Genomic DNA, 26113 nt, shown 5'->3' with positions numbered 1-26113 from the left:
GTGGGAAGGGGGGCTCTGGTAGGTGGACGCCCCTTCTGACTTTGTCCCCTCAGAGCAGGCTCGATGGTTCTCAGTCCCTGGCTTTGGCTGGTGGTCCATCCCCAAGCTGGTGAAGCGATCCTGGGGTACCTGAGCTTGACCAGACCCTCCCTCGGTGGTCCCTGGTTCTCTGGAGGTGATAGATGTCAGTGGGGCAAATCTGGAGTCCTCGTGGGAAGGGGGGCTCTGGTAGGCGGATGCCCCTTCTGACCTTGTCCCCTCAGAGCAGGCTCGATGGTTTAACAGTTGCACTGGGGCTTTTTTATCTTTATTGGGACAAGTCGTATATGTCTGTAGGGATACCTGGGATCTACTTCTGTGCCATGTCCCAGCTTGTTCTTCGACTCACTGGTTCAGTTAGTAGGATTTGTTACCTCCGGAACGATTTCCATACTGCCTCCCTGCTCATTCTCTGATGTACTGGTTGAAGGCATCACTGGTGACTGATTGTCGGCTTTATGCTTCTTTCCTGCATTTACCACCAACTCGTGGGCATGACACATCTGTCAGAGTCTTCTCCCGGTAAACTCTTTCAGCCATGTCGTTTGTATGTGCCAAGTACCGTGCAAACAGTCGCTTTTCGCAGTTGGCGTATGGTGAAATAGTCTAGGTTTCACATATCCGTCGTACTAGGTGGCTAGTGATGTTTGGGAGGTTGTAGCTATGGAGGAAAACATAATGTCAGTACCTGTTTCTACATATGGCCATGCACCATTCGGCTCGTGGCCGTCGTACCTCGAATGGTATTGCCTGAGGCCCAAGGATGGATTTACTATGGCCTTCCCCGTACATGTCACAAAGCAATTTGTGATCTTCCTTTGGCCAGCGGTAAAGACAGGTCGGACATGTTCTGCATACACTTTGAACCACTGAAAAAGGAAAAAGAAAATAATCTCGAGCCATATGGCACCCCTCCGACAGGTTTTACATAGGGACAAGAGAGAGGTTTGCTCCCCATGTGGAGTGGGGTTGCCTGGGGTCCCTGACTTGGAGATTCCCTTACCGATTCTTCTTCCTCTGAAAGTATGAATGCTGCGACCTGAGTGGTGGAACATTTGTGAGTCTTCACACCGACAACTGTCATCCGTCTGCCGTGGTACATGTGATGGATCCTCTCGGTCCACTCTGAAACCTGAGGTGGAAAGTTATTGAACTGGTGCATGGGAGACCGCTGACCCACAGTGTCTGACTACTTACCGTCATGTTACGGATGACACCTGGTCTCTGGAGATTTTTCAGAACCAGCAGGGCCTGGAGGTAGAGTGCAATTTCCCGGCGTTCTTCATTTGATCCGCCCTCTTCAACAGCGGCTATGCTGGCTAGAAAAGTTGGCCTTGCCTCCTCCAGAATAATCTGGCAGTCCACGGGCAATTTTAGCGGCTTCCTCAGTAGATCGTACCTGTGGGGAAAAAATAAGAGGAATTATTGAACATCCAAGGCAAAAATCAAGCCACATATGGGATATTTTGAAGGGTGTTTACCGCTTACTAACAGTCTCCCTGCAGGCGCCCTTGTACAACGTCTTCTGTAGGTCCTCGTATGGCTCAAGAATACCTCACATGCCTTGTAGAGTTCTGGCTTTTCTATTCTCAGTCCCGTGGCCCTCATCTGATAGACAGTGAATCTCCGTATATGCTTCAGCATTCTGAGGCAGGTCTGTTTCGATAGCTGGAGGTTTCCGAGTTTTTCAAAAAATTAATTGACTTTACTTGGCTTCAGTAGGTACTCCAGGGTTACTCTTCTCGGGTTCACAAAGAGGAACCTGGAAACGTTTGAGACCTCCTGTTGGCAGTTTGTAACCCCATGTGTAATGGTTAGGTATGAGCAGATACCTTTGAACATAGCGTCGTTCATTGAGTGGCGCTTATAAAAGCTGGCCATCTTTGTAGCGGTGCGATTTTTGTCCTTCCACTGCCTTTTCTGAATTCTTAAATCGCTACCGTCAGTGACCTCCTCATCTTCCATGGGGTCAGAACAGGCCCCTGTGTGGGCAGTCTCTGAACGAGGGCCTTCTTCAAAACTTTCCAGAGGTCGTAAAAGTGAAGCCTCATCCGAAGCATCCGGATCTGGCTCTGCCAGGGGCAGGGGACTGTCTGCAGGCCGTAAAAGCAAAGGAATATCGATCTCATCCGAATCTTGCTCCGCCAGGGGCATAGAGCCTGGGCAGAGCTCCAAATTGGCTGGTGGTACCTGAGCGGGCCCTTCAGAGCTCAGAGGAGGGATTTGATGCTCAAATCTAGGCTTGTTGGCTATTAAAAATCCGCAACCTTCTAAGAAGGACTGGAGAGGCTTGAGGTCATTGAAGCGGATAGTTGTACCTCTTTCTGCAATGGATTTGAGCTGAAATTTGGCTGATGCAAGGGCAGTTTTTATATCGGAATCACTCTGGGTCCTCAGACATACCCTTCTAAGATGTGTGAATCATAGAATCATAGAATCGTAGAGTTGGAAGGGACCTCCTGGGCCATTTGGTCCAACCCCCTGCTCAAAGCAGGATTCGCTAAATCATCCCAGTCAGATGTCTGTCCAGCCTCTGTTTGAAGACTTCCATTTGAGGAGAACTCACCACTTCTCGTGGCAGCTTGTTCCACTCATTGATCACTCTAACTGTCAAAAAGTTTTTTCTAATATCTAATCTGTGTCTCCTCCCATTCAGTTTCATCCCATTGCTTCTAGTCTTTCCTTGTGCAAATGTGAATAAAGTTGATCCTTCTACAATGTGACAGCCCTTTAGATATTTGTAGACAGCTATTAAGTTTCCTCTCAGTCTTCTCTTTTGCAAACTAAACATTCCCAAATCCTGCAACCTTTCCTCATAAGACAGGGTTTGCAGACCGGTCACCATTCTGGTCGCTCTTTTCTGAACTTGCTCCAGTTTGTTGATGTCTTTTTTAAAATGTGGTGCCCAAAACTGGACACAATATTCCAGATGAGATCTGACCAAAGAGGAGTAGAGGGAAATAATGACTTCACGTGATCTAGACTGTATGCTTCTGTTAATACATCCTAGAATTGCATTTGCCTTTTTTGCTGCTGCATCACACTGTTGACTCATATTTAGTCCATGATCTATTAGTATACCCAAGTCTTTTTCACATGTGCTGTTGCTTAGCCCTATTCCTCCCATTCTGTATATGCTTTTTTCATTTTTATTGCCCAGATGTAGTACTTTGCATTTTTCCCTGTTAAAAACCATTCTGTTAGTTGCTGCCCACTTCTCCAGTTTATTTAAATCTTTTTGAATCCTCTCTCTCTCTCTTCTCTAGTATTAGCTATCCCTCCTAGCTTTGTGTCATCAGCAAATTTAATCAGTTTACCCTTAATTCCTTCATCTAAATCATTGATAAAGATGTTGAACAATACAGGGCCCAGGACAGAGCCCTGTGGTACCCCACTTGAGACATTCTTCCAACTGGATGTGCAGCCATTTACGACCACTCTTTGGGTCCGATCACTAAGCCAGTTATGAATCCACCTAACAGTTGCCTTGTCCATTCCATACTTAGTCATTTTTTCAATAAGGATTGTATGAGATACTTTGTCAAATGCTTTGCTGAAGTCAAGATATACTATATCTACAGCATTTCCTTGATCCAACCAATCAGTGATTCCGTCATAGAAGGAAATTAAGTTAGTCTGACATGACTTATTAGTTACAAACCCATGCTGACTCTGTTTAATCACTTCATTCTTAGCCAGGTACAGACATACATGTTGTTTAATAATTTGTTCAAAGATCTTTCCTGGTATAGAAGTCAGATTCACTGGCCAATAGTTGCCTGGGTCCACCTTCTTCCCCTTTTTGAAGATAGGAACAACATTTGCTCTTCTCCAGTCTTCTGGGACTTCTCCTGTTCTCCAAGAATTTTCAAAGATTATGGAGAGGGGTTCAAAAATTTCTTCTGCTATCTCCTTCAGTACTCTGGGGTGTAATTCATCTGGACCTGGAGACTTGAATTCATTTAGGTTAGCTAAGTGTTTCCTCACTATCTTTCTGTTTATAGATATCCTGGATTCTTCTATTCCCTTAATAGGACAGTGAAGAACAGTTGATGTTACTTTTCCTTTCTGAGAGAAAACAGATGCAAAATAGGAATTTAAAAGTTCGGCCTTCTCAACATCCTGTCTTACCATTTCATCATTTTCATCCTGTAAAAATCCTATAGCATTTTTGACTTTTCTTTTACTTTTGACATATCCCCAAAATCCTTTATTATTGCTTTTGACATCTCTTGCAAGCCTCAATTCATTTTCAGCTTTAGATAATCTGATTTGTGCCCTGCAGGTTCTGCAGACAGCATTATTTTCTTCTTTAGATATGCCTCCCTCTTTCCATTTTATAAACATTTTTTTCTTCCTTTTTAGCATGTGCTTAAGTTCTGTGTTCATCCATCCTGACTTCCTTAAATGCTTCCTATTCTTCCCTCTTTTCGGAATTGTTAACAATTGTGCTTTGAGAATTTCATTTTTCAAGATTTCCCATCCTTCCTGGACATTTTTGTCTTTAAGGACATCCAGCCATTGGATCCCTCCAATTCTCTTTCTGAATCCCTTAAAATCTGCCTTTCTGAAATCTAACCTTGACGTCTGAGTCTTCACAGGTCTTCCTCCTCTAGTTATCCAAAATTCTAAAATAGCATGGTCGCTACCTCCTAGGGTCCCAGCCACTTTTACCTCCTCAACCATTTCCTCCCTGTTTATAAGGATTAGATCCAAGGTAGCAGTTCCCCTTGTTTTCTCCCCTACCTTTTGGAAGATAAAGTTGTCAGCAAGAGAGGATAAGAATTTCCTTGAGCTGTTAGTTTTGCCTGAGAGAGATTCCCAACAAATGTCTGGATAGTTGAAATCTCCCATGACAACTATGTCATATTTTTTGGAGAACTTGGCCATTTGATGCATAAAGAGTTCATCCATATCTTCAGCTTGCACAGGCGGCCTGTAGTAAATGCCTACAATGGTGTCCTTTCCATTGTTCTGTCCTTGTATTCTTACCCAAACAGTTTCCACAGAACTCCCAGTCTCTGAAGCTTCTAACATACAATGCGACACCTCCTCCTCGTTTATCAAGTCTGTTTCTTGCAAATAAGTTGTATCCTTCTAGTCTTGTATTCCAATCATGTGTATTGTCCCACCAAGTTTCAGTGATTCCAATGACATCATATTTCTTTTCCTGTGTTAGTAGTTCCAATTCTCCTTGTTTGTTGCCCATGCTTTGTGCATTAGTATAGAAACATTTTAGTTTGTGATTGGTTTCTCTTTCTCCAATATTTTTATTAATTAGATTCTTTTGTCTTTGTTCTATACTGGTGAGGATCATCCATATCGTTTCTGTAACGATCCTTCCATCCATCTATCTATCTATCTATCTATCTATCTATCTATCTATCTATCTATCCTTTTATCTATCTTATCTATTCATCTATCTATCCTTCCATCCTTCCATCTATCGATCCATCTATCTATCCTTCTATCCTTCCATCTATTTATCCTTCTATCCAGCTATCTATCTATCTATCTATCTATCTATCTATCTATCTATCTATCTATCTATCTATCTATCTATATATATATCTATCTATGTGTGTAATGGAGTGTGGGTTGGACCAATGTAAATGAGAAGGTTGGACAGAAATGTCATCACAAATTTTTTTTTCGTTAAATAAGATATCTTTATTTAGCTTGCAAAAAAGCATACAAATCTGCAGGAAAAACCTCACTGAAAAATGCATCAAAACTGCGGCAAAAACGCTTAAAAAACATTTTCTACCAAGAGCTGCGTTTTTTTGTGCGGAAAAATTCGCGGGATACTCCACAATGTGTGCACTCAGCCTTAGAAATCTCAAGTTTCCTTCTTAGCACAGAACAACTTACGTTATTCATACAATCAGGTGTGGGAGGTGATAGCAAGATTTAGGATATTACTCCAGTTGTGGAGACTCAAGGTGGCCAAATTACAGTTGCAATCAAAATTATTCACCCTACTTACATATAATTAGCAGCAGTTCTAAATTTTCCGCTGTTTGCAATAAGCCAATCAAACAATTAAAACAGCTGAACACAACTAATATAACCAAATTCTAAAAGAATTCCACTTTTACTGAATACTGCAGTGTTCTCTTCTGGCTGCGTTCCCGAGGAAGCTCCACCCATTCCTTATGGGCAATATAACTCAGGTGGCTAAAATTATCGGGTTCACATGATGAAGCCATCTTCTCACACATCCCACCAAATATTTTCCATGGATTTCATGTCAGGATACCGTGATGGCAACTACAGAATCTTTCAGGACTTCTTCAGAAACAAAGACTTGGTGGACTGTGAGGTGTGGTTGCATGGCATTTCTCCTACAATTTCCTGATAATTGATTAAATATACAAATTGTCTCTTCTCAGAGGAAGAGGACTAGGACTCTATCTAGTGACATCTATTGGAAGTAGCAATCCTCAGAGTCAAGAATGACTTTTTAACGAGCCTTGTCACATGACTTAGTATAAAACCCAAACCAGAATCTCAATTTGCAGACACTGTGTTTCAGGGTACTGCCCCTCATCAGTGCAAAGTGTAAGATCTGGTTTGGCTTGGTGAGAGGCGTCTGACCTGGATCCAAGGGATATCATTTCTCCTTGCGAAGAATAACATGTCAAGCCTGTCATGCCAAGGTGAGGATACTTTTAAGCCTTGCAATGCTCTTCTGGCAAATTAAATATGAAAATTGTCTCTTCAGAGAGGAAGAGCACTAGAACTCTATTGGAAGTAGCAATCCTAAAAGTTGATATTGACTCTCCACAAGCTACCAAGTTTCCAGTGTGAGAAGAAGAAAAGCAGCACAAGAGCTCCACTGACTTAACGCCATGCTTCATTGTAGACATCACCAAGCCTCTGCCATGCTTCACTGTAGAATCACCAAGCCACTGAAATGTATCACTACAGGAATTATCAAGCCCCCATCATGCTTCACTGTAGGATTTGCTAAGCCGCCACCATGTTGTGCAGTAGGCATAACCAAGCCACCAGTGGATAAAGGAGAGATAGAGCAAACAGTGTTTCTTTATTAAGGTGAATATAGCACAAAGAATTTGGGATAAAACCTTCATGCTAGCAATAGCATCTACACGTTTCAGTTGTCTCTGCACCCTTAATCATGAGTACTATATACAGTATGTACTATATTCTCCAGAATAAAGAAACACTGTTTGCCTGTGAGCTGGATCTCTCCTTTATTCATTGGCTGCATACTCAAGCTATAAGAGAAGATCTCCCTGTGCTCCAGGTTACAGGGAACTATTAACATTGAGCTGGGTATTGACGTGCGAGACTCGTGCGAGTTTCTCGCAAGTCTGACCCTGGCCTAATGCTACCTATTGCATAGTGGCAGTACAGTGCCTCCCGAATATAATAGTGCCACCATAATGCCTCCTGTTACTTACCATGGATGAAAACTGTGGAAAACACCAAGAAAGATGAGTAGAGGCAGCTGCAAAATCAATCTATGAAGGGTCACACAGGAGCGGCCATCTGACAGGACGTTCCCACACTCATCACATATTTTCCCGTTCTCTTTTCCATCCGAACATGTGAAAATTAATTTAATAACCTTTAATGTCTTCATCAGCGTTTCTGCAGTTATAATCTGAGCCCATAACTGTGTTCACAAACTTCTGAAAATCAGCAGTAATTTCATATTTTGCAAAATCACCCTAAGGCTACGTTCCCACGATCTGGAAGTAGCAAGGTTTTGGATGCATCGTATTTTCGCTGCCATCTATTGAACCCAGGTAAATCCTCATGTGATCACTGAGCCGTGCGGATTTACTGCATCCAATAGTTTCTATTGATCACATTTCTGTTGCGGAGACTGGCGTCTGTACAAGAGAAACTGACCTGGTGCAGTTCTGAAAGACGTGCCACATGTGCGTCTCTGCGAGCGATCCACGGGTGTCTGTGGACACATAGTGGACATGGGATTTCTAGAAATCACATCTACTATGCTGTAACATCTGGCCGCTGGATAAATACACTGCATCAAAACCGCAGCAATTCCTGATCGTGGGCATAGATTATCTATCTATCTATCTATTTATCTATCTATTATCTATCTGTCTATTATCTATCTATCAATCAATCATCTATTATCTATCTATCTATTATCTATCTATTATCTATATTATCTATTTATCTATCTGCTGTATATGCACCTCCCTAGGCATGATCATTGAATAAACTCCCATTTAGGTCACGAGGACCTGTTGACTCTCTACCTGAGAAAAGGAGGACCCACGCAATGTCAAATTATAAGAAAATGTGTTCCAGAATTATCATACATGGAGAATATAAGTACACCTTTATACAGTTGTTGTGGATGGATTTACTTTTGATTTGGGTAGATTTACCCCTGTGCATACTGTGGCCTGTCCTAATTAGATTCTAATTCTAGTCTTATTGAGCGCTCAAGGAAGGAAAGACTCCAGACTTGGTTGGCAGCAATACCTCCCAGCAAAACTCTGGAAGTTTATTGAATATACTTGGTTTTATCAGTTGTACAGAAAGGTGTGGCTACTCATTAACATAAAGGCTTTATTTCTTAGCTAATTGGTCAGTTTTAATGCATAAACATATATGGGCGTCGACCTAAGGTGACTTAAGCATCAGATGATATACTGCTCTTTGTCTTACAATGTCAGCAATATTCTGATATCGGCTGGCACATCTGGCCTAAACTTCCTCTTTCTATGTCTGGGACAAATATCACAAGACAATGCTATCATAAGATACCATCTGCTCCCCAGACTCTCTCATGGGGGGCAGTAGGTCATTTCCACCAACTAGTTGCAAGGTTCAAACTGTGAATATGTATCTGTGTGCATATAAGAATATATAAAAGTACATGAGTATATAGCAGTATATGGAGTATATAGCCTATAGCAGGCAAGTGAGATCTATATGAAATACATATACGTATATATTTCCATAACAATCCCCCCTTAGATATCACTTGCCCTAAAATCCTGCTCCTGGCCCAAAGCGCTGCAACTCTTTTATGCTGCCAGTGGACCGACATATGCCTAGTGCATACATCCTCCTCTGTACAGACTTTCGCAAATGGGCGGTCAGGAGATCTGTCCCTAAAGGGGGTGTGGTACAATGTAATCAAAGTCTCTTAGTTAGCAGTCTATGCAGTCAGTGCATGTGTATTCTCTTTCAGGTAGGTAATTTATTCAGTCAGGGAGGTCATCCACAGCATCATTCCAGCTCAGGTGTATCTTCTGGTATGAAGGCCTTTTCCTGCAATGCGATGCGTGGATCCAGGCGGGGTTTTCCTTCCAGGTCGGTGGCGTCAGCACTTGGAGAAGGGCCATCGGATCTGGGATTGAGTGCTTCTCTTTGTGGACTTTTTCCACCAACACTCAGCAGTCTCCCGACTTCAGGACGTGCATACCAGGCACCGAATCTGGACCTGGCAATGAGGGAGAAAAACTCGAGAATGGACATTGGCAAAATTCTTGATAAATTCAATTACACATGCAGACAAAGTATCATATTGCATAGTCAACTGCTAAGTAAAGAATGCCCCTAAACTGGGTTTTTTACCCAAATAAAGTCTCATATTGGTGACAGCTTTTTCTGAGCCTATGGGAGTGTCTAATGCCAGGGTTTGTCTGTCTCTTGGGCAGATTTTTTAGCATGCTGCTCTTAAGTGTCCCACCTAGTCTATGGTGTGGGATGGTGAAAAGTGTGTAGGCCTACGTCTGACCCTACTGCTGATCAGATCCCTTGTGTAAGGTTTGCTGTGTATGGGGGTCCCTGATCACTTGCTATTGCTTCTGGAAACCCCATATCTGCACACTATTTTTGAGAGTAGCTTCTTTGCAGTAGTCTTCGCCAACTGGTTCCTTACTGGGAAGTCTTCAGGCCAGATGATGTGGGGGAACTTTTCCCGCTTGTCCGATGTTAAATTTGTCGGTGGTCGAACAGCTGCTGGGAATCTTCGCTGTTTAGGTGTGAGTTGAGTCCAATCAGGTCATTCATCTGTGTCCTCAATTCTGTGTGGGAGCCATGTGCCCATTGAACCACCGTGGGGTACACACTTTGAGATAGACTGGGTCTGTCTTGAGATAGACGTTTTGAGGTAGACAGTTTGAGGTAGACTAGGCCTGTCTTGAGGTAGACATTTTGATGTAGACGGTTTCTTGGAGCCCAGTGGACACCACTGGACTCTGTTTTGCAGAACTTACGTTGCTGCTCCATCAGGCAGTGTAGAGGAGGCATGGAAAACGCTGTGCGGGTGGCGGTGTCCATGACTTTTGCATGCTCCGCAATCCAGTTGGTGGGGACGGAGGGCAATGCTCTTGCGAGCTGTGAAAGGCTGTTCCGGGCCCTCTTGGGCCTCACTGTCCATTTGTTCCGCACCCCCTTGTGCGTTTTCAGGAACTGGTCGTCCAGGTGAGGGGGAACATTGAGGGAAGCTTCGGGCAGATCCATTGCCGTGAGCACCGTTGCTGTGGCTGGCACGTTTGTCAGCAGAGTGTGCAGATCTGGCACAACTGGGGTTTCAAACACGGTTGCTTCGCTCACACTCCTCAGGTTATGCACCATTCAATCTGATCTGGTTCTCCTTTCACAGTCTTCCTCTTGATCGAGAGAAGCTGGGACCGCATGATGATTCCCGTGGGTGAGGCGGCTCAGTCTGGTCTTGCTCTTCACAGTGCCGTGAGTGACTCCCATCTTCTGGCACAAGGCTGGCAGGAAACCAAACCGTTTGCTGGGGTCCTTATTTTTCATCTGAGGTGACGTTCTGCTGAGCTTTCTTGCTCTCACAGGGGGTCTTTTTGCTGGGGCATCTTCTTTACCAGCCAGCAGCAGTTCCTTTCACCCAGCTTGATTTCTGGTCAGCATCTTGTTAACCAATTTGAGGAGCTGAGTGGCTGTCTTCTGGTCCAGGGCCTGGATTAACTTCAGGGAGCACCTTCAGAATCTTGTCCAAGATGATCCTCTGGCGCTGGAGCCGGAAGCAGTGCAGCCATTTCACGAAGCGGGTGTGGTCCCTCTGGGTTGAGAGTTTTCCTGGCCCATGCCAAAGTTCTTATGCCGTTTCTTGAACAGCAGTTCCACTTAGACCTCCAGGGCAGTCAGAGGCAGTTTAGCTCTGGGTGATGAGCTGCGGATGCTGGGCCTTCGGAGCGTCCGGGGTTGTAGACTTGAGTGACACCCGCACTGGCGCAACTTGAAGTCTCCCTTTGGCCATAGGCTTCTGGGTGCTATGTCCAGCACCTCCTTGGGTAGGCTTGCACCGGTTATTCGAGCAAGGCTCTTGTAGGGCCACCAGCATGATTAATTCTTCCTGGGCCTGGGGTGGAGAGGAGGTCAAGGTCACATCTTCATGGGACACTTTGGTCACCTTCAGTTCCTGCAGTAGGTCTGCGCTCATCAGGTGGGGTGGGCAGGTCTCCACCGTAAACTGGAACAGGATGGAGTGACCTGGCAGTGTCCTCATGCTTAGGGGCTTGCAAGCTGGGGAACGTCTGTCTTGACCTTTAATCCCCATACAAGACACAGAGTGTTCTGATAGACTGGTGGGGTCGGGGATTTTCACTTCTGACTGCACCAGTGTCCACAAGGAAAGATATGACAGCCCCCAGTGATTTGAGGTATTGGGTCCGCTGATGGGGTTTCACATGTCAGGGGCGTGACGTCTGGCAGACCTGGTTAGCCTCTGTCCTATGGACAGGGTTCTTCATTGTCTTCTGTGTTTCTTTCTTGGCCTACTCCTCTGAGTTAATACCTGGGTTGCCGGGGTGCTGTGCACTGGTTCCAGAAATGGCCAAAGTTGCCACAGTTGAAACACCTGACAGGTCTTCTGTCTCTGCAGGGTGGTTGCTCCTCCACGTCAGTGGCCATCACGGGAGGGCCTGTCCTCCGTACTCCTGGGAGGGACTCAATTCTTCTGGCTACTGTAAGCAGGACATCTACTGCTATTGTCCTGTACTCAGGCCTGGCCACTATCAGTAGTTTCTTGATTGGTTCTCTTAGTCCATGCACAAAGGCCTGTGTACCTGATCATGAATAGTGAAGCCTAAAATTTGGAATACTTGCCACACTCTGCCATGAAACCTGTCTAGAGACTCTGTCTCGGCTTGTCTCATGTTATGCAGGCTGAGTGCTTGTCTGGCGCTGGTCCACTCTCTAAGCTGTTCAATTAGCTTTGATCCTGATTCCCAGGAATGCACATTTAATTCTGATGGAAGCTTTAAGTGTTTCTTCATGATTTTAGAATACTGAACACCTGACTAGGGGTGAAGGGCACATAGTGTAAGAGTTCTGGCTCTATCTGCCCCTAGTACTATGCAGCATAATCTCCTCTTCATGTTCATCAGAAGAGGAACTGTGCCACTGTGTGATTGTCTTTCTGTGTGTGTATAGCACTCCCCCCTTCTGAGACTGCAGCTCCGTTTGGCACATAGGATCTCCAGTCTCAGCAAGTGCAGTGTCTGATGGCCCACACCTCCCTTCTGCTATCTGTTGTATCGGGAGAGCACCTGTGTTGTCATGTGTGGGGAGTGATTCACTTTCTTCTCCCGGTGACATAACTGTCTCTTTAGAGAGAGTCCCCTGTGGAACTAGGGACACTTCATTGTCTGGATCTGGCACTGGGCCAGCGGGTGACGATGAACTGAGAGGTGGGTGAGAGAAAAGAAGAAGAAGAAGAAGTAGAGGAGATGGTGAAGACAAGGAGGAGGGAAGAGGAGACGGGTGCGGTGGATGAGAGGGATGAGAGGTGGGTGCTGGTGATGAAGATGGAAAGGGAGGAGAGAGAAAGGAGGGGGAGGAGGAGGGATGGGAGGAGATTTTGCATTGTGAGAATAGCAGAGATAGAGGGAGGAGGGAGATCGGAGGAGGGAAGAGTGAAGGGAAGAGTGAGGAGAGAGGAGATGGGGGGGCGGACTGCTTCCCCCCCCTGCCGTCACGGAAGGCATTCTTAGACCTGTGGTCCTTCTCAGACGGCACAGATTAGTATGAAAACACTTTTTCCTACACGTAAAAAAAACAAAACATTCCTTTCTTGTTCACACTATCTGCTATCACTTTCTGCGCTGTTAAAATCCTCTGTCACTTTAAGAAATGCAGACTGCAATTGAGCTCAACTAGCTACTTCCCTTTTTTCCTTTCTATACATTATGCCATGCTACAGCATACGGAGCTGCCCGTAGAAACCGACATGCTTAACTTTCTGAATAACACCTACTGTGTCTGTTCCAAAAACTTCAAAAAAGGTAAGTGATTAAAAACTTTAAACACTTTGCAACCCCTTTTAACCTGCTTAAAAGGGGGAAAAAAAAGAAAACAAGAATATGGAAAATCAAAAATTGGCAAGATAACACAGGAATTACCAAAGCAGGTAACAATTCAAAATTCTTTTTTTTTTTTAACAAAAAACTGGAAGAAAGAAGTGAAAATTCTCTTAACAAAAACAGAAAAAAGAAGTGAAAACTAAAACCTAAAAAAACTGATAAAATGTCACAAAAGGTGGAAGAAAACTAAGAAGAGATAAAAAAGGGAAAAAGTATATAAACTTTGAAAAAAACCACTTAGAAAAATAAAAAAACAAATACGAGTACACTTCCAATAATAAAAGGGTTAATGCAGAATGCAGGCACCCAACTTCCTCTTTTTTTTTTCTTTCCTTGCCTGCGTCTCTCAGTGAAATCTGAGAACAATGGGAAACCAAAAAAAAAAACAGACTCAAAATGACCGAGCTTTCCCAAAAAATTCTCATACTGCAGTAACAAAAGCCTCTACCAAAAATGCAAAATAAAAGATAAAATAGGGAAGAACAGAGTCCAAAATATAACAATATGAAAAATATGTATATATCAGGGGCACACCCTGCAGGCAAAAGAGGAAGTTTACAATAAAAAAAAGGCAAAACTCTTTCTGCTTCAGATCTTTGCGGAAACCTGCAATAAATTCACATATAGATGTCTGGGGAGAGAGATCAAAAGCCCTTCTGTGACATGTCAAACAGCTGCTGACAACCGGTAACTGCCAATCACCCATGGCGCTTTGGTTAGCATCGGGAAGTATCACCCTCCGTCTGCTGGGAGACGGGAGCCGTGATATCCCATTAGATTATCACCCCTCCGTGTGCACCCGAGAACCGTGATAACCTCTCCAGTGATTAGTCTGTGATATCCCCCCCAGTCTGCCGCATCCGCGTGTGTGCGGGGACTGTGGCAGCAGAGAGATTCACCTGTGATACCTCCCTTAAGCTGACACCTCCGTGTGTGTGTGCGGGGACCGTGACAGCCGTGGGATTCACCTGTGATACCTCCTTGAAGCTGACACCTCCGTGTGTGTGTGCGGGGACCGTGACAGATTTTTCAGAGGAAACCACCTGTGATATCCCGTCTAAGTCAAAACCTCCGTGTGGTGCGGGGACGTGATCTGACTTAGTCAGAGAGACTCAGTCTTGTTATCGGTGTCTCAGCAGCTACAAATCAAGTCACAGTCTCCACCAACTCTCTCACCCGAATCTCAGACACACAGGATCACAGTAGACACTTAGCTTATCCCAGGGTTTGGATTTGCTCGTGGACTTTTCAACACTACCTGGGTTTGGTGACCACACTGACCGGCTAGAGTTGCCGACCCGGACTGGGCACAGGGAACATTCAGGTAAGATAACTAGATTTTCTTACCTTACTTATGGAGTTGCGCAAATCTCTGTTCCCCTGAGCCAAGACCTTGGCCGGCACCTCTGTCCTCTCCGGTCAGCAGGATCCCCGTGCGTTTTCGTCCACGGCCCCACGTTGGGCGCCACTTGTTGTGGATGGATTTACGTTTGATTTGGGTAGATTTATCCCTGTGCATACTGTGGCCTGTCCTAATTAGACAGAGTCTTTCTTATTGAGCGCTCAAAGAAGGAAAGACTCCAGACTTGGTTGGCAGCAATACCTCCCAGCAAAACTCTGGAAGTTTATTGAATATACTTGGTTTTATCAGTTGTACAGAAAGGTGTGGCTACTCATTAACATAAAGGCTTTACTTCTTAGCTAATTGGTCAGTTTTAATGCATAAACATATATGGGCGTCGACCTAAGGTGACTTAAGCATCAGATGATATACTGCTCTTTGTCTTTGTCTTACAATGTCAGCAATGTTCTGATATCGGCTGGCACATCTGGCCTAAACTTCTTCTTTCTATGTCTGGGACAAATATCACAAGACAATGCTATCATAACATACCATCTGCTCCCCAGACTCTCTCATGGGGGGCAGTAGGTCATTTCCACCAACTAGCTGCAAGGTTCAAACTGTGAATATGTATCTGTGTGCATATAAGAATATATAAGAGTACATGAGTATATAGCATTATATGGAGTATATAGCCTCTAGCAGGCAAGTGAGATCTATATGAAATACATATACGTATATATTTCCATAACACCGTGACCAACTAATACCTTCATAGTAACATAACATAGTAACACAGTAACATAGTTATTAAGGTTGAAGGGAGACTTTAAGTCCATCTAGTTCAACCCATATCCTATCCTAACCTGCACTAACATGTTGATCCAGAGGAAGGCAAAAAAAAAACAACACAGGCATTGTGAGCAGCATCTAATTGTGTTCAAATTTCCAAAGGATTCTCTGCATTTATTCCAAACTGTTAGGTTTTAGAATCATTGGCATTAAATAAGGGTTCTACAATATGGTGCAATACAATGCACCTGTTGTTTCAACCACTCTAGGTGTCCTTTGGAGCACTTAACCTCAAGTGCGGTTTCCTTCATTATTTTTCAGCTTTTTCATTAGCAGAACTGGCATCTTGTCTGTTGTGATTTCTGCTGCTGATTGGTGTTTGTGGTAGGTGTCTTCATGTAGTGACAGAATAACACCTACATACAAATCAACAAATAATACCTTCATACCATCGACAAATAATGCCCCCATACAAATAATGCCCCCATACAAATAATGGCCCCATACAAATAATGCCCCCATACAAATAATGCCCCCATACAAATAATGTCCCCATACAAATAATACCTCCATACAAATAATGTCCCCATACAAATAATGCCCCCATACAAATAATACCTCCATACAAATAATGCCCCCATACAAATAATGCCCCCATACAAATAATGCCCCCATACAAATAATATCTCCATACAAATAATGCCCCTATGCAAATAATGCTTCCATACAAATAATGTCCCCATACAAATAATGCTTCCATACAAATAATGCCCCCATACAAATAATGCTTCCATACAAATAATGCCCCCATACAAATAATGCTTCCATACAAATAATGGCCCTATACAAATAATGCCCCCATACAAATAATGCTTCCATACAAATAATGCCCCCATACAAATAATGCCCCCATACAAATAATGCCCCCATACAAATAATGCCCCCATACAAATAATGGCCCCATACAAATAATACCCCCATACAAATAATGCCCTCATACAAATAATGGCCCCATGCAAATAATGGCCCCATACAAATAATGGCCCCATACAAATAATGGCCCCATACAAATAATGCCCCCATACAAATAATGGCCCCATACAAATAATGCCCCCATACAAATAATGCCCCCATACAAATAATATCTCCATACAAATAATGCCCCTATGCAAATAATGCTTCCATACAAATAATGTCCCCATACAAATAATGCTTCCATACAAATAATGCCCCCATACAAATAATGCTTCCATACAAATAATGCCCCCATACAAATAATGCTTCCATACAAATAATGGCCCTATACAAATAATGCCCCCATACAAATAATGCTTCCATACAAATAATGCCCCCATACAAATAATGCCCCCATACAAATAATGCCCCCATACAAATAATGCCCCCATACAAATAATGGCCCCATACAAATAATACCCCCATACAAATAATGCCCTCATACAAATAATGGCCCCATGCAAATAATGGCCCCATACAAATAATGGCCCCATACAAATAATGGCCCCATACAAATAATGCCCCCATACAAATAATGGCCCCATACAAATAATGCCCCCATACAAATAATGCCCCCATACAAATAATGGCTTCCATACAAATAATGGCCCCATACAAATAATGGCCCCATACAAATAATGCCCCCATACAAATAATACCTCCATACAAATAGTGCCCCCATACAAATAATACCCCCATACAAATAATGCCCCCATACAAATAATGCCCCCATACAAATAATGCCCCCATACTAATAATGCCCCCATACAAATAATGCTTCCATACAAATAATGGCCCCATACAAATAATGCTTCCACACAAATAATGCCCCCATACAAATAATGCCCCCATACAAATAATACCCCCATACAAATAATGCCCCCATACAAATAATGCTTCCATACAAATAATGCTTCCATACAAATAATGCCCCCATACAAATAATGCTTCCACACAAATAATGCCCCCATACAAATAATGCCCCCATACAAATAATGGCCCCATACAAATAATGCACCCATACAAATAATGCCCCAATACAGTGAACAAATAATACCTTTATATAATGAACAAATAATATCCTGTACAAATAATACCTTCATACCATGAAAAGATAATACCCCCATTCAAATAATACCTTCATTTAGTGAACAAATAATACTCTGTCCAAATAATATTTTAGCATGTAGCAAAACTTTAAAAACTGTTCTAAATCTGGAGCTGCTGTAATCGTACTGACCCAAAGACTAGACTCCCTCTTTTTAGTGTTTCACCAGTGCTGCTTCCAGCTGGTCCCAGGTAGAATCCTCTTGAAAAAGACATTGCGTGCACAAACCCTAAGACTGATTTTATGATTTTATAACACTGATCACTGATGTCGAGATTTCAATCTAAATCTTCCATAAACAGGATTCAGGTGGAACCGCTGAGAGAACCATTCACTGAAATGAGGCACACAGTCACTTTAGACTCCATTTGGCCTCCTGGCGGTATCCCATCTTTTTAGGCATTCGCAAAAGTGCAGTCGAGCTCTGATTTATACACCTTGAAAAACATGAAAACTACAGGAACAGAGATCAGATGGAGTGCAAAGTGTCTCCATATTCCCAGTGAATGATACTGTCAGGGGTTTCCATGTGATTGACAGGTCTGCCTCACGTGTACACATGGGAGAGACATGTCAATCAACTAAAACGATGTGGGGAGAAGCCGGTTGGGACGGAACCTGACTAATCTGATCTCTGCCTTTAGTCTTTGGCTAGATCTTTAAACTATATGAAGTTTGAAACTGCCATCATTTTGGTGAAACTGGTCCGCAATCGTGCAGCGAGGCTCTGGTTCATGCTGCCCATAGTTACTTTTTGGGGTTCTCTACTGTTCTGGCACCTCAGAGGTTCTGCAAATGTTGCCCAGAAATTATTCCAGGAAAATTTTCTCACCAAAAACAAAATGTCGCTCTTTCCCTCCCAAACCCTGCCACGTGGCCAGATGCGTTCAGAATAAATGGTGTAACAAATTGTGGGGTCTAGTTTCACCTGTTATCTCTGGGGCTAAAACAACGTTTTATTGGTAAAAATGTAATATTTTTATTTTATTTACCCTGGGATATAAAATTCTGTGAACACCTGTGATGTCTTCATGTTCACTAAAACTCTAAATGAATTAATTGAGGGGTTTAGTTAGGTTCTGCTGTTACGACACCTCAGGGGCTCTGGTGGTGTAACACAGTGTCCAAATATTATTCCAACCAAATCTGCACTGCATTTTAAGGCACCTTAGCTTACGAGCTTAAGGGTGCTTCCACATTGCTTTCATGCACCCATTCGGTGGCCTTGTTGGCGCATCTGTCCAAACCCCGTTTTTTGGGAGGGTTCGGATGTAAGCCTTGACAGAGCCATCGAGCGGGTGCCAGAAGTCAATGTGAAAGCACCCTTATGCCTGAACAGTAGCTTCTGACCATATTTACTGATAGTGGCATACTCAGGTGAGATTGCGTTACAATTTGTTGGGTCCATTTTCTGCAGTTTCCTTGGTGAAAATTAAAATTTCTGGACTAAAGCAACATTTTGCTGTAAATAACGTCATTTTTCAGTTTTACGTCCCGATGTTATAAAAATTGGGCAAAGCACCTATGGGTTCAAAATGCTCACTACACTTCTAGATGAATTCCATAAGGAGTGTAGTCTCCAAAATAGGGTCACTTGTGTTCTTTTTTTTTTGCTGCTGCTGCGGCACCTCATTGGCTCTCCTAATGTGACATGGTGTCCGCAATCTGTTCCACCCAAAATATTACCATAAAAGACATGTCGCTCCCTTCTTTTCTGATTCCTGCTGTGTACCCGAATAGTAATCACTGACGACTTTGGGCTATTTCCGCGTTCGGGTGAAATCGAGTTACATGATTTGTGGTCCATTTTCCCCTTTTACTTCTCGTGAAATTGAAAAAAATTGGGACTAAGCAACAGTTTAGTGGAAAAATATACATTTTCTTTCACGCTGCAGCAGTATATTCTGTAATTCATTTGTGGGTTCAAGATGCTCACTGCGATGGCAGATACCGGTACATTTTATACAGGGTGTAGTTTCCAATATGTGGTCATTTATGGGTAGTTTCTCTTCTTCTGACAGGTCATGAGCTCCGCAAATGCAATTTGGCGTCACACTCTATTGCATCCCAAAACATCTCTTTAGCCCTGTCGTTTACACAAACTGTAGTTTTTGACCACATAAATTATGTAACAAATGGTGGGTTTTATTTTCCTTCTTCTAGATGGCGGTACTGGTGAGTCTTGGATTTCTTGTGGCTTGGACACCCTATGCCATTGTCAGCTTCTGGTCTATTTTCCAATCTAGTGCCAGCATCCCTCCGACTGTCTCTTTACTCCCCTGTCTCTTTGCCAAGTCATCCACAGCCTTCAACCCCATCATCTATTACGTCTTCAGTAAAACCTTCCGGCAAAAAGTGAAGCAGCTGAAATGTTGCTGTGGCTGGAGGATCCATTTCTTACAGCAGGAAACCTCGGGAGATAACCCGGCCGTGTCTGTCATCTGGTCGGGTAGGGACAACATTCAGATCTCCTCAGTTCTTAAGTTTAACAAGAGACATTCAGGTTCAACGGAGAGCCAATGAAGGAAATCTTAAGTGACCCATACATGTAGGATAAAATTTGGCCACAATGGCTGATTTTGACATGGTGGAAGCAAGAGCTGAGCCTAAGGTGAGTGACATCAGGCACTGAGAGATGATTAATGGCCCCCTATTGATATTTTGAGTTAGGGCAACCAATCTATCTAAAATAATAAATGCCCTAAGCAACTTCCGGTTGTAACAACTTCCGTTCAGTTGTAACTAGAGTTGAGCGATACCGTCCGATACTTCAAAGTATCGTATCGGATGGTATCGGCCGATCTTTAAAAAAAGTATCGGTATCGCCGATACCGGAAGTCCCATTCAAGTCTATGGGACTTCCGGTATCGGAATAAGAAAAACCCTTTCCTGCCCTTGTACAGCCTCTCTGGGGTCTGTACGGGCCTTTCGGGGGGCTGTGCCGGCCTGCCAGGGGGTCTGTGCAGGCTCCGGTGGTCTGTGCCGGCCTGCCGGGGGGCTGTGCCGGCCTGCCGGGGGGCTGTGCCGGCCTGCCGGGGGGCTGTGCAGGCTCCGGGGGTCTGTGCAGGCATCGTCCGATGGGACTACAAGTCCCATCGGGCGATGCCTGCTACCATGACAGTGATTGACACATTAGCCAATGATGGGACAGTAGTAGTCCCATCATCCGGCTAATGTGTTAAATGTAAAAAAAAAAAAAAAAAATTACATGCTACATGCATGCTACATACATACTACATGCTACATACATACTACATGCATACTACATACATGCTACATTCATACTACATACTACATACATGCTACATTCATACTACATATATACTACATGCATGCTACATACATACTGCATGCTACATACATACCACATATATACTACATACATACTACATGCATGCTACATGCATGCTACATGCTACATACATAACACATATATACTACATGCATGCTACATACATACTACATGCTACATACTACATATATACTACATGCATGCTACATACTACATGCTACATACATACTACATATATACTACATGCATGCTACATACATACTGCATGCTACATGCATGCTACATACATACTACATACATACTACATGCTACATACATACTACATATATACTACATACATACTACATACATACTACATGCATGCTACATGCATGCTACATACATACCACATACATAACACATATATACTACATGCATGCTACATACATACTACATGCTACATACATACCATATACATACTACATGCATGCTACATACATACTACATGCATGCTACATACATACTACATGCTACATACATACTACATATATACTACATGCATGCTACATACATACTACATGCTACATACATACTACATATATACTACATGCATGCTACATACATACTACATGCATGCTACATACATACTACATGCTACATACATACCACATACATACTACATATATACTACATGCATGCTGCATACATACTGCATGCTACATGCATGCTACATACATACTACATACATACTACATGCTACATACATACCACATATATACTACATACATACAATACATTCATACAATACATACATAGACATACAGTACATATAACATAGAGTAACATAAATTCCCACGCAGCAATGGCATAAAGTGAGACTAGGGACTTTTTTTTTTTTAAGTGGCGGAGGAATACAGTGCGGAAGGATACCTACCTTCCGTCATTGGATTCCTGCAGCCCGTAGAGAACGGCAGCATCATCTGATGCTGCAGTTCTCTACCCAAGATCGTCGTGGGACACACTCGTGGACTGCTTCGGATCGTGGGTGAGTATTTTTGTGGTTTGTTATGTTAATATTTATTCCGTAAAAGACAATGGCTTCGGGGAACAATGTGACAAGTATTGGTAAGTATGTTACTCTATGTTATATGTACTGTATGTCTATGTATGTATTGTATGAATGTATTGTATGTATGTAGTATATATGTGGTATGTATGTAGCATGTAGTATGCATGTAGTATGTATGTAGCATGCATGTAGCATGTAGTATGTATGTAGCATGCATGTAGTATATATGTAGTATGTATGTAGCATGCATGTAGTATATATGTAGCATGTATGTAGTATGTATGTGGTATGTATGTAGCATGTAGTATGTATGTAGCATGCATGTAGTATATATGTAGTATGTATGTAGCATGTAGTATGTATGTAGTATGTATGTAGTATGTATGTGGTATGTATGTAGCATGTAGTATGTATGTAGCATGCATGTAGTATATATGTAGTATGTATGTAGCATGTAGTATGTATGTAGTATGTATGTGGTATGTATGTAGCATGTAGTATGTATGTAGCATGCATGTAGTATATATGTAGTATGTAGTATGTGTGTAGTATGTATGTGGTATGTATGTAGTATGTAGTATGTATGTAGCATGCATGTAGCATGCATGTAGTATGTATGTAGCATGCATGTAGTATGTATGTAGCATGCATGTAGTATGTATGTAGTATGTATGTAGTATGTATGTAGCATGCAGTATGTATGTAGCATGTATGTAGTATGTATGTAGTATATATGTAGTATGTATGTAGCATGTAGTATGTATGTAGCATGCATGTAGTATATATGTAGTATGTATGTAGCATGCATGTAGTATGTATGTAGTCTGTATGTAGCATGCAGTATGTATGTAGCATGTATGTAGTATGTATGTAGTATATATGTAGTATGTATGTAGCATGCATGTAGTATGTATGTAGCATGTAGTATGTATGTAGCATGCATGTAGTATGTATGTAGCATGTATGTAGTATGTATGTAGTATATATGTAGTATGTATGTAGCATGTAGTATGTATGTAGCATGCATGTAGTATGTATGTAGTATTTTTTTTTTTTTTTAACATTTAACACATTAGCCGGATGATGGGACTACTACTGTCCCATCATTGGCTAATGTGTCAATCACTGTCATGGTAGCAGGCATCGCCCGATGGGACTTGTAGTCCCATCGGACGATGCTTGCACAGACCCCCGGACATCAGCACAGCCCCCCGGCAGGCCGGCACAGCCCCCCGGCAGGCCGGTACAGACCCCCACAGGGTGCACAGACCACCGGCAGGCCGGCACAGCCCCCCGGCAGGCCGGTACAGACCCCGGGCAGTCCACACAGCCCCCCGGCAGGCCGGCACAGCCCCCCGGCAGGCCGGCAGAGACCCCCGGAAGGCCCGAAATGACGGCGCATCATGATGCGCACACACCGCGCATCATGATGACGTCAGGCCGTCAATCAACTGAACTTCCGATTCCGATGCCGAATTCCGATATTGAAAAAATATCGGAAGTCGGTATCGGAATTCCGATACAGCAAGTATCGGCCGATACCCGATACTTGCGGTATCAGAATGCTCAACACTAGTTGTAACCGGTGACGTCACCGCACACCTCTTTCCATGTTAACCCTCAACACACACACTCCTCTCACCTTTCACCATCTCCACTCACTCTTTCACTCCACATACGACCCTTTCTCTCACTCCGTCTCTCATACTCACGCCATCATCGCCGCTGATCCACGATCTTCTTCCACCGGCGCCATCCTGGATCCAGACGTCCTCCACGCTGGCGACATGTTCTTGCGGCGACACCATTTTGGATCGGCGAAATCCCGCGATACTCAAGATGGCGTCGCCGCAAGAACATGTCGCTGGCGAGGAGGACGTCGGGATCCAAAATGGCGTCGGTGAAAACTCGCGAGATTTCGCCGACGCCATTTTGGATCCCGACGTCGTCCACGCTGGCGACATGTTCTTCCGGCGACGCCATCTTGACTATCGCGGGATTTCACGATACTCAAGATGGCGTCGCCGCAAGAACATGTCGCCGGCATGGACAACGTCTGGATCCAGGATGACGCCGGCGGAAGAAGATGTCGGGGATCGTGGAGCAGCGGCAATGACGGCGTGAGTATGAGAGACGGAGTGAGAGAAGGGGTCGTATGTGGAGTGAAAGAGTGAGTGGAGATGGTGAAAGGTGAGAGGAGTGTGTGTTGAGGGTTAACATGGCAAGAGGTGTGATGCTATCGCATCCTCCCAATGCGATAGCATCGGGCCATAATCTAGTACTCTCTATAAGGGCACATACTCACATGCGAGAAACTCAGACAAGCTTTGCACATCAATACCCGGCATGCGGCAGTGCCGGGAATTGACGTGCGAGACTCATCCGAGTTTCTCGCATGTGAGTATGAGCCCTAGGACAACCAATGAATGCTGTGAGGGTTCTACTGTGATGGTTCTTTCTTAGGGAAATATGCCATTGATCATGAAATATCTTCCCTTTTTGACTTCGTAACGTACCTAAACTGGAGCTCAAAATGTTTTTCTGCTTTTGCTTTCCTTTTCCCTCCACGTTTTATTTTTTCCCACTTCTACCTTTCTTCATGGTTTTTGACTATTTTGCTTTTGTCTACAAAAATTTTGTTCCATTTTGTTTTGATTCTGTTATTTATTTTCTATGCATTGTTTTCACCTCTTTTTGTCTACATTATTTTTCTTTTTTTTATCTTTATTGTTCTGTTTTTGTATTTCCTAATCGATTTTCTTTATGACGGTTTTATCCCCTAGAGCAGGGTTCCCCAACTCCAGTCCTCAAGGCCCACCAACAGGTCATGTTTTCAGGATTTCCTTCATATTGCCCAGGTGATAATTGCATCACCTGTACAATACAAGGGAAATCCTGAAAACATGACCTGTTGGTGGGCCTTGAGGACTGGAGTTGGGGAACTCTGCCCTAGAGTATTTTTTTTTTCTTTTTGTCTGTACACCTTTTACTTTTTTTTGTTTATTTTCTATATTTTATTTCCTTTGTGTGTTTTTTCCTCTATAATATTTTGTTGCTTTGTTTTTTAATTGTATTTTTAATGTATTTTTAATCTATTTTCTATATTTCTTTTTCAGTTTTTTTCATTTCTTTTTTTTCTAATTTAAAAAATTGTCATTAAACAAAAATGTTTATAAACATGGAAGGAACTGCTGCACCGCTGGTAACAAAGTCATTTCTCACATTATCAGTAATAAAATTGAAAAATTTTTTTACAAGTTTCCCTTGTTTCAGAAATCACTAAGGTAAACAATATAAACAATAAAAATGCACCATTATCTACTATTATTTTTCTTTTTTTTTTGTTCAATTTCTTTATTCTTCCAGTTTTTGTCTTTTTTCTTTATATCACTTTTATTTTCCCTAGAGAATTTTTACGTTTTGTTTTTTTTTCTCTCTCTACATTAAAGGCAAAAAAAAAGTGCAAACTGTGTAAATATTTTATTGGCTTCACTTGTTTCATAGATCACTCGGCTCTATAATGAAATGCACTATATGGACTCAGATTTTTAGCGGATAGTTTTTATTGTCATAAATGTTCTACAGAAGTGACTTCACGATGTCTGGTGCTGGTCTGACATTCCATGTTATCTCATCATTAGAGGGGACACCTCCACTTACAGAACATTATGGACAATTTTCCGATGGGACATATAAACCCATGATATCATCATCCCCTTGTGTCATCGTGGTCGGACTTGACTCTGGTTGTTCCTGATGATGACGTATTGTTGGGGTTCAGCAGAAGAGAGGCTGATTCTGAAGGCCGCCCGCTACTACGAAACAACACTTTTTGGTTCGTTTTGGTTAGTTCACCAAACATTCCGTCTGCCCTCGATCGTAGTACACCTTGTATATGCACCAACAATAAAGTTTACAAAGACATTAGAGGTGTCATTTCTTTCTTTTAGACTGACTTTCTTAAGAGTGTGTGCACACGAGCCGAGGACTGGCCGATCATTTCTTCCATCGGTTGTTAATTCTTGTTACGGCTTCAGGCTTTCAAAGCAGCAAAACAGCTGAAAGAGGTGACCGGGCCATTCTTGTGGTGGATTCAGCTTTTATATGGAGGGTGTCAATAAAAAGGCGCCGG

The 26113-nt window shown here is 42.9% G+C and overlaps 1 protein-coding gene across 3 annotated transcripts in view; it reads left to right on the top strand.

Annotated features, from left to right (window-relative positions):
• Positions 1–25905, top strand: part of LOC141098596 (opsin-5-like) — a 105090-nt gene extending 79185 nt beyond the window's left edge. The window contains exons 4-6 of one of the 3 annotated variants that reach the window (XM_073586520.1): positions 19805–20252; positions 25098–25265; positions 25623–25905. In XM_073586520.1, the coding sequence (XP_073442621.1) occupies positions 19805–20164 (360 nt within the window). In that variant the 3' untranslated portion in view covers positions 20165–20252; positions 25098–25265; positions 25623–25905. Of the gene's footprint in view, positions 1–19804; positions 20253–25097 lie in introns of all 3 variants that reach the window. The other 2 variants (XM_073586521.1, XM_073586519.1) reach the window with 2 other exon arrangements.
• Positions 25906–26113: the final 208 nt, after the last annotated feature.

This window comes from Dendrobates tinctorius, unplaced genomic scaffold (genome assembly GCF_039654945.1).
Source record: "Dendrobates tinctorius isolate UK_male_01 unplaced genomic scaffold, ASM3965494v1 ptg000093l, whole genome shotgun sequence".
In the NCBI taxonomy this organism is placed as follows: domain Eukaryota; kingdom Metazoa; phylum Chordata; class Amphibia; order Anura; family Dendrobatidae; genus Dendrobates; species Dendrobates tinctorius.
Note: the sequence above shows the minus strand (reverse complement) of the source record. Positions and strands in the feature narration are given on the sequence as shown.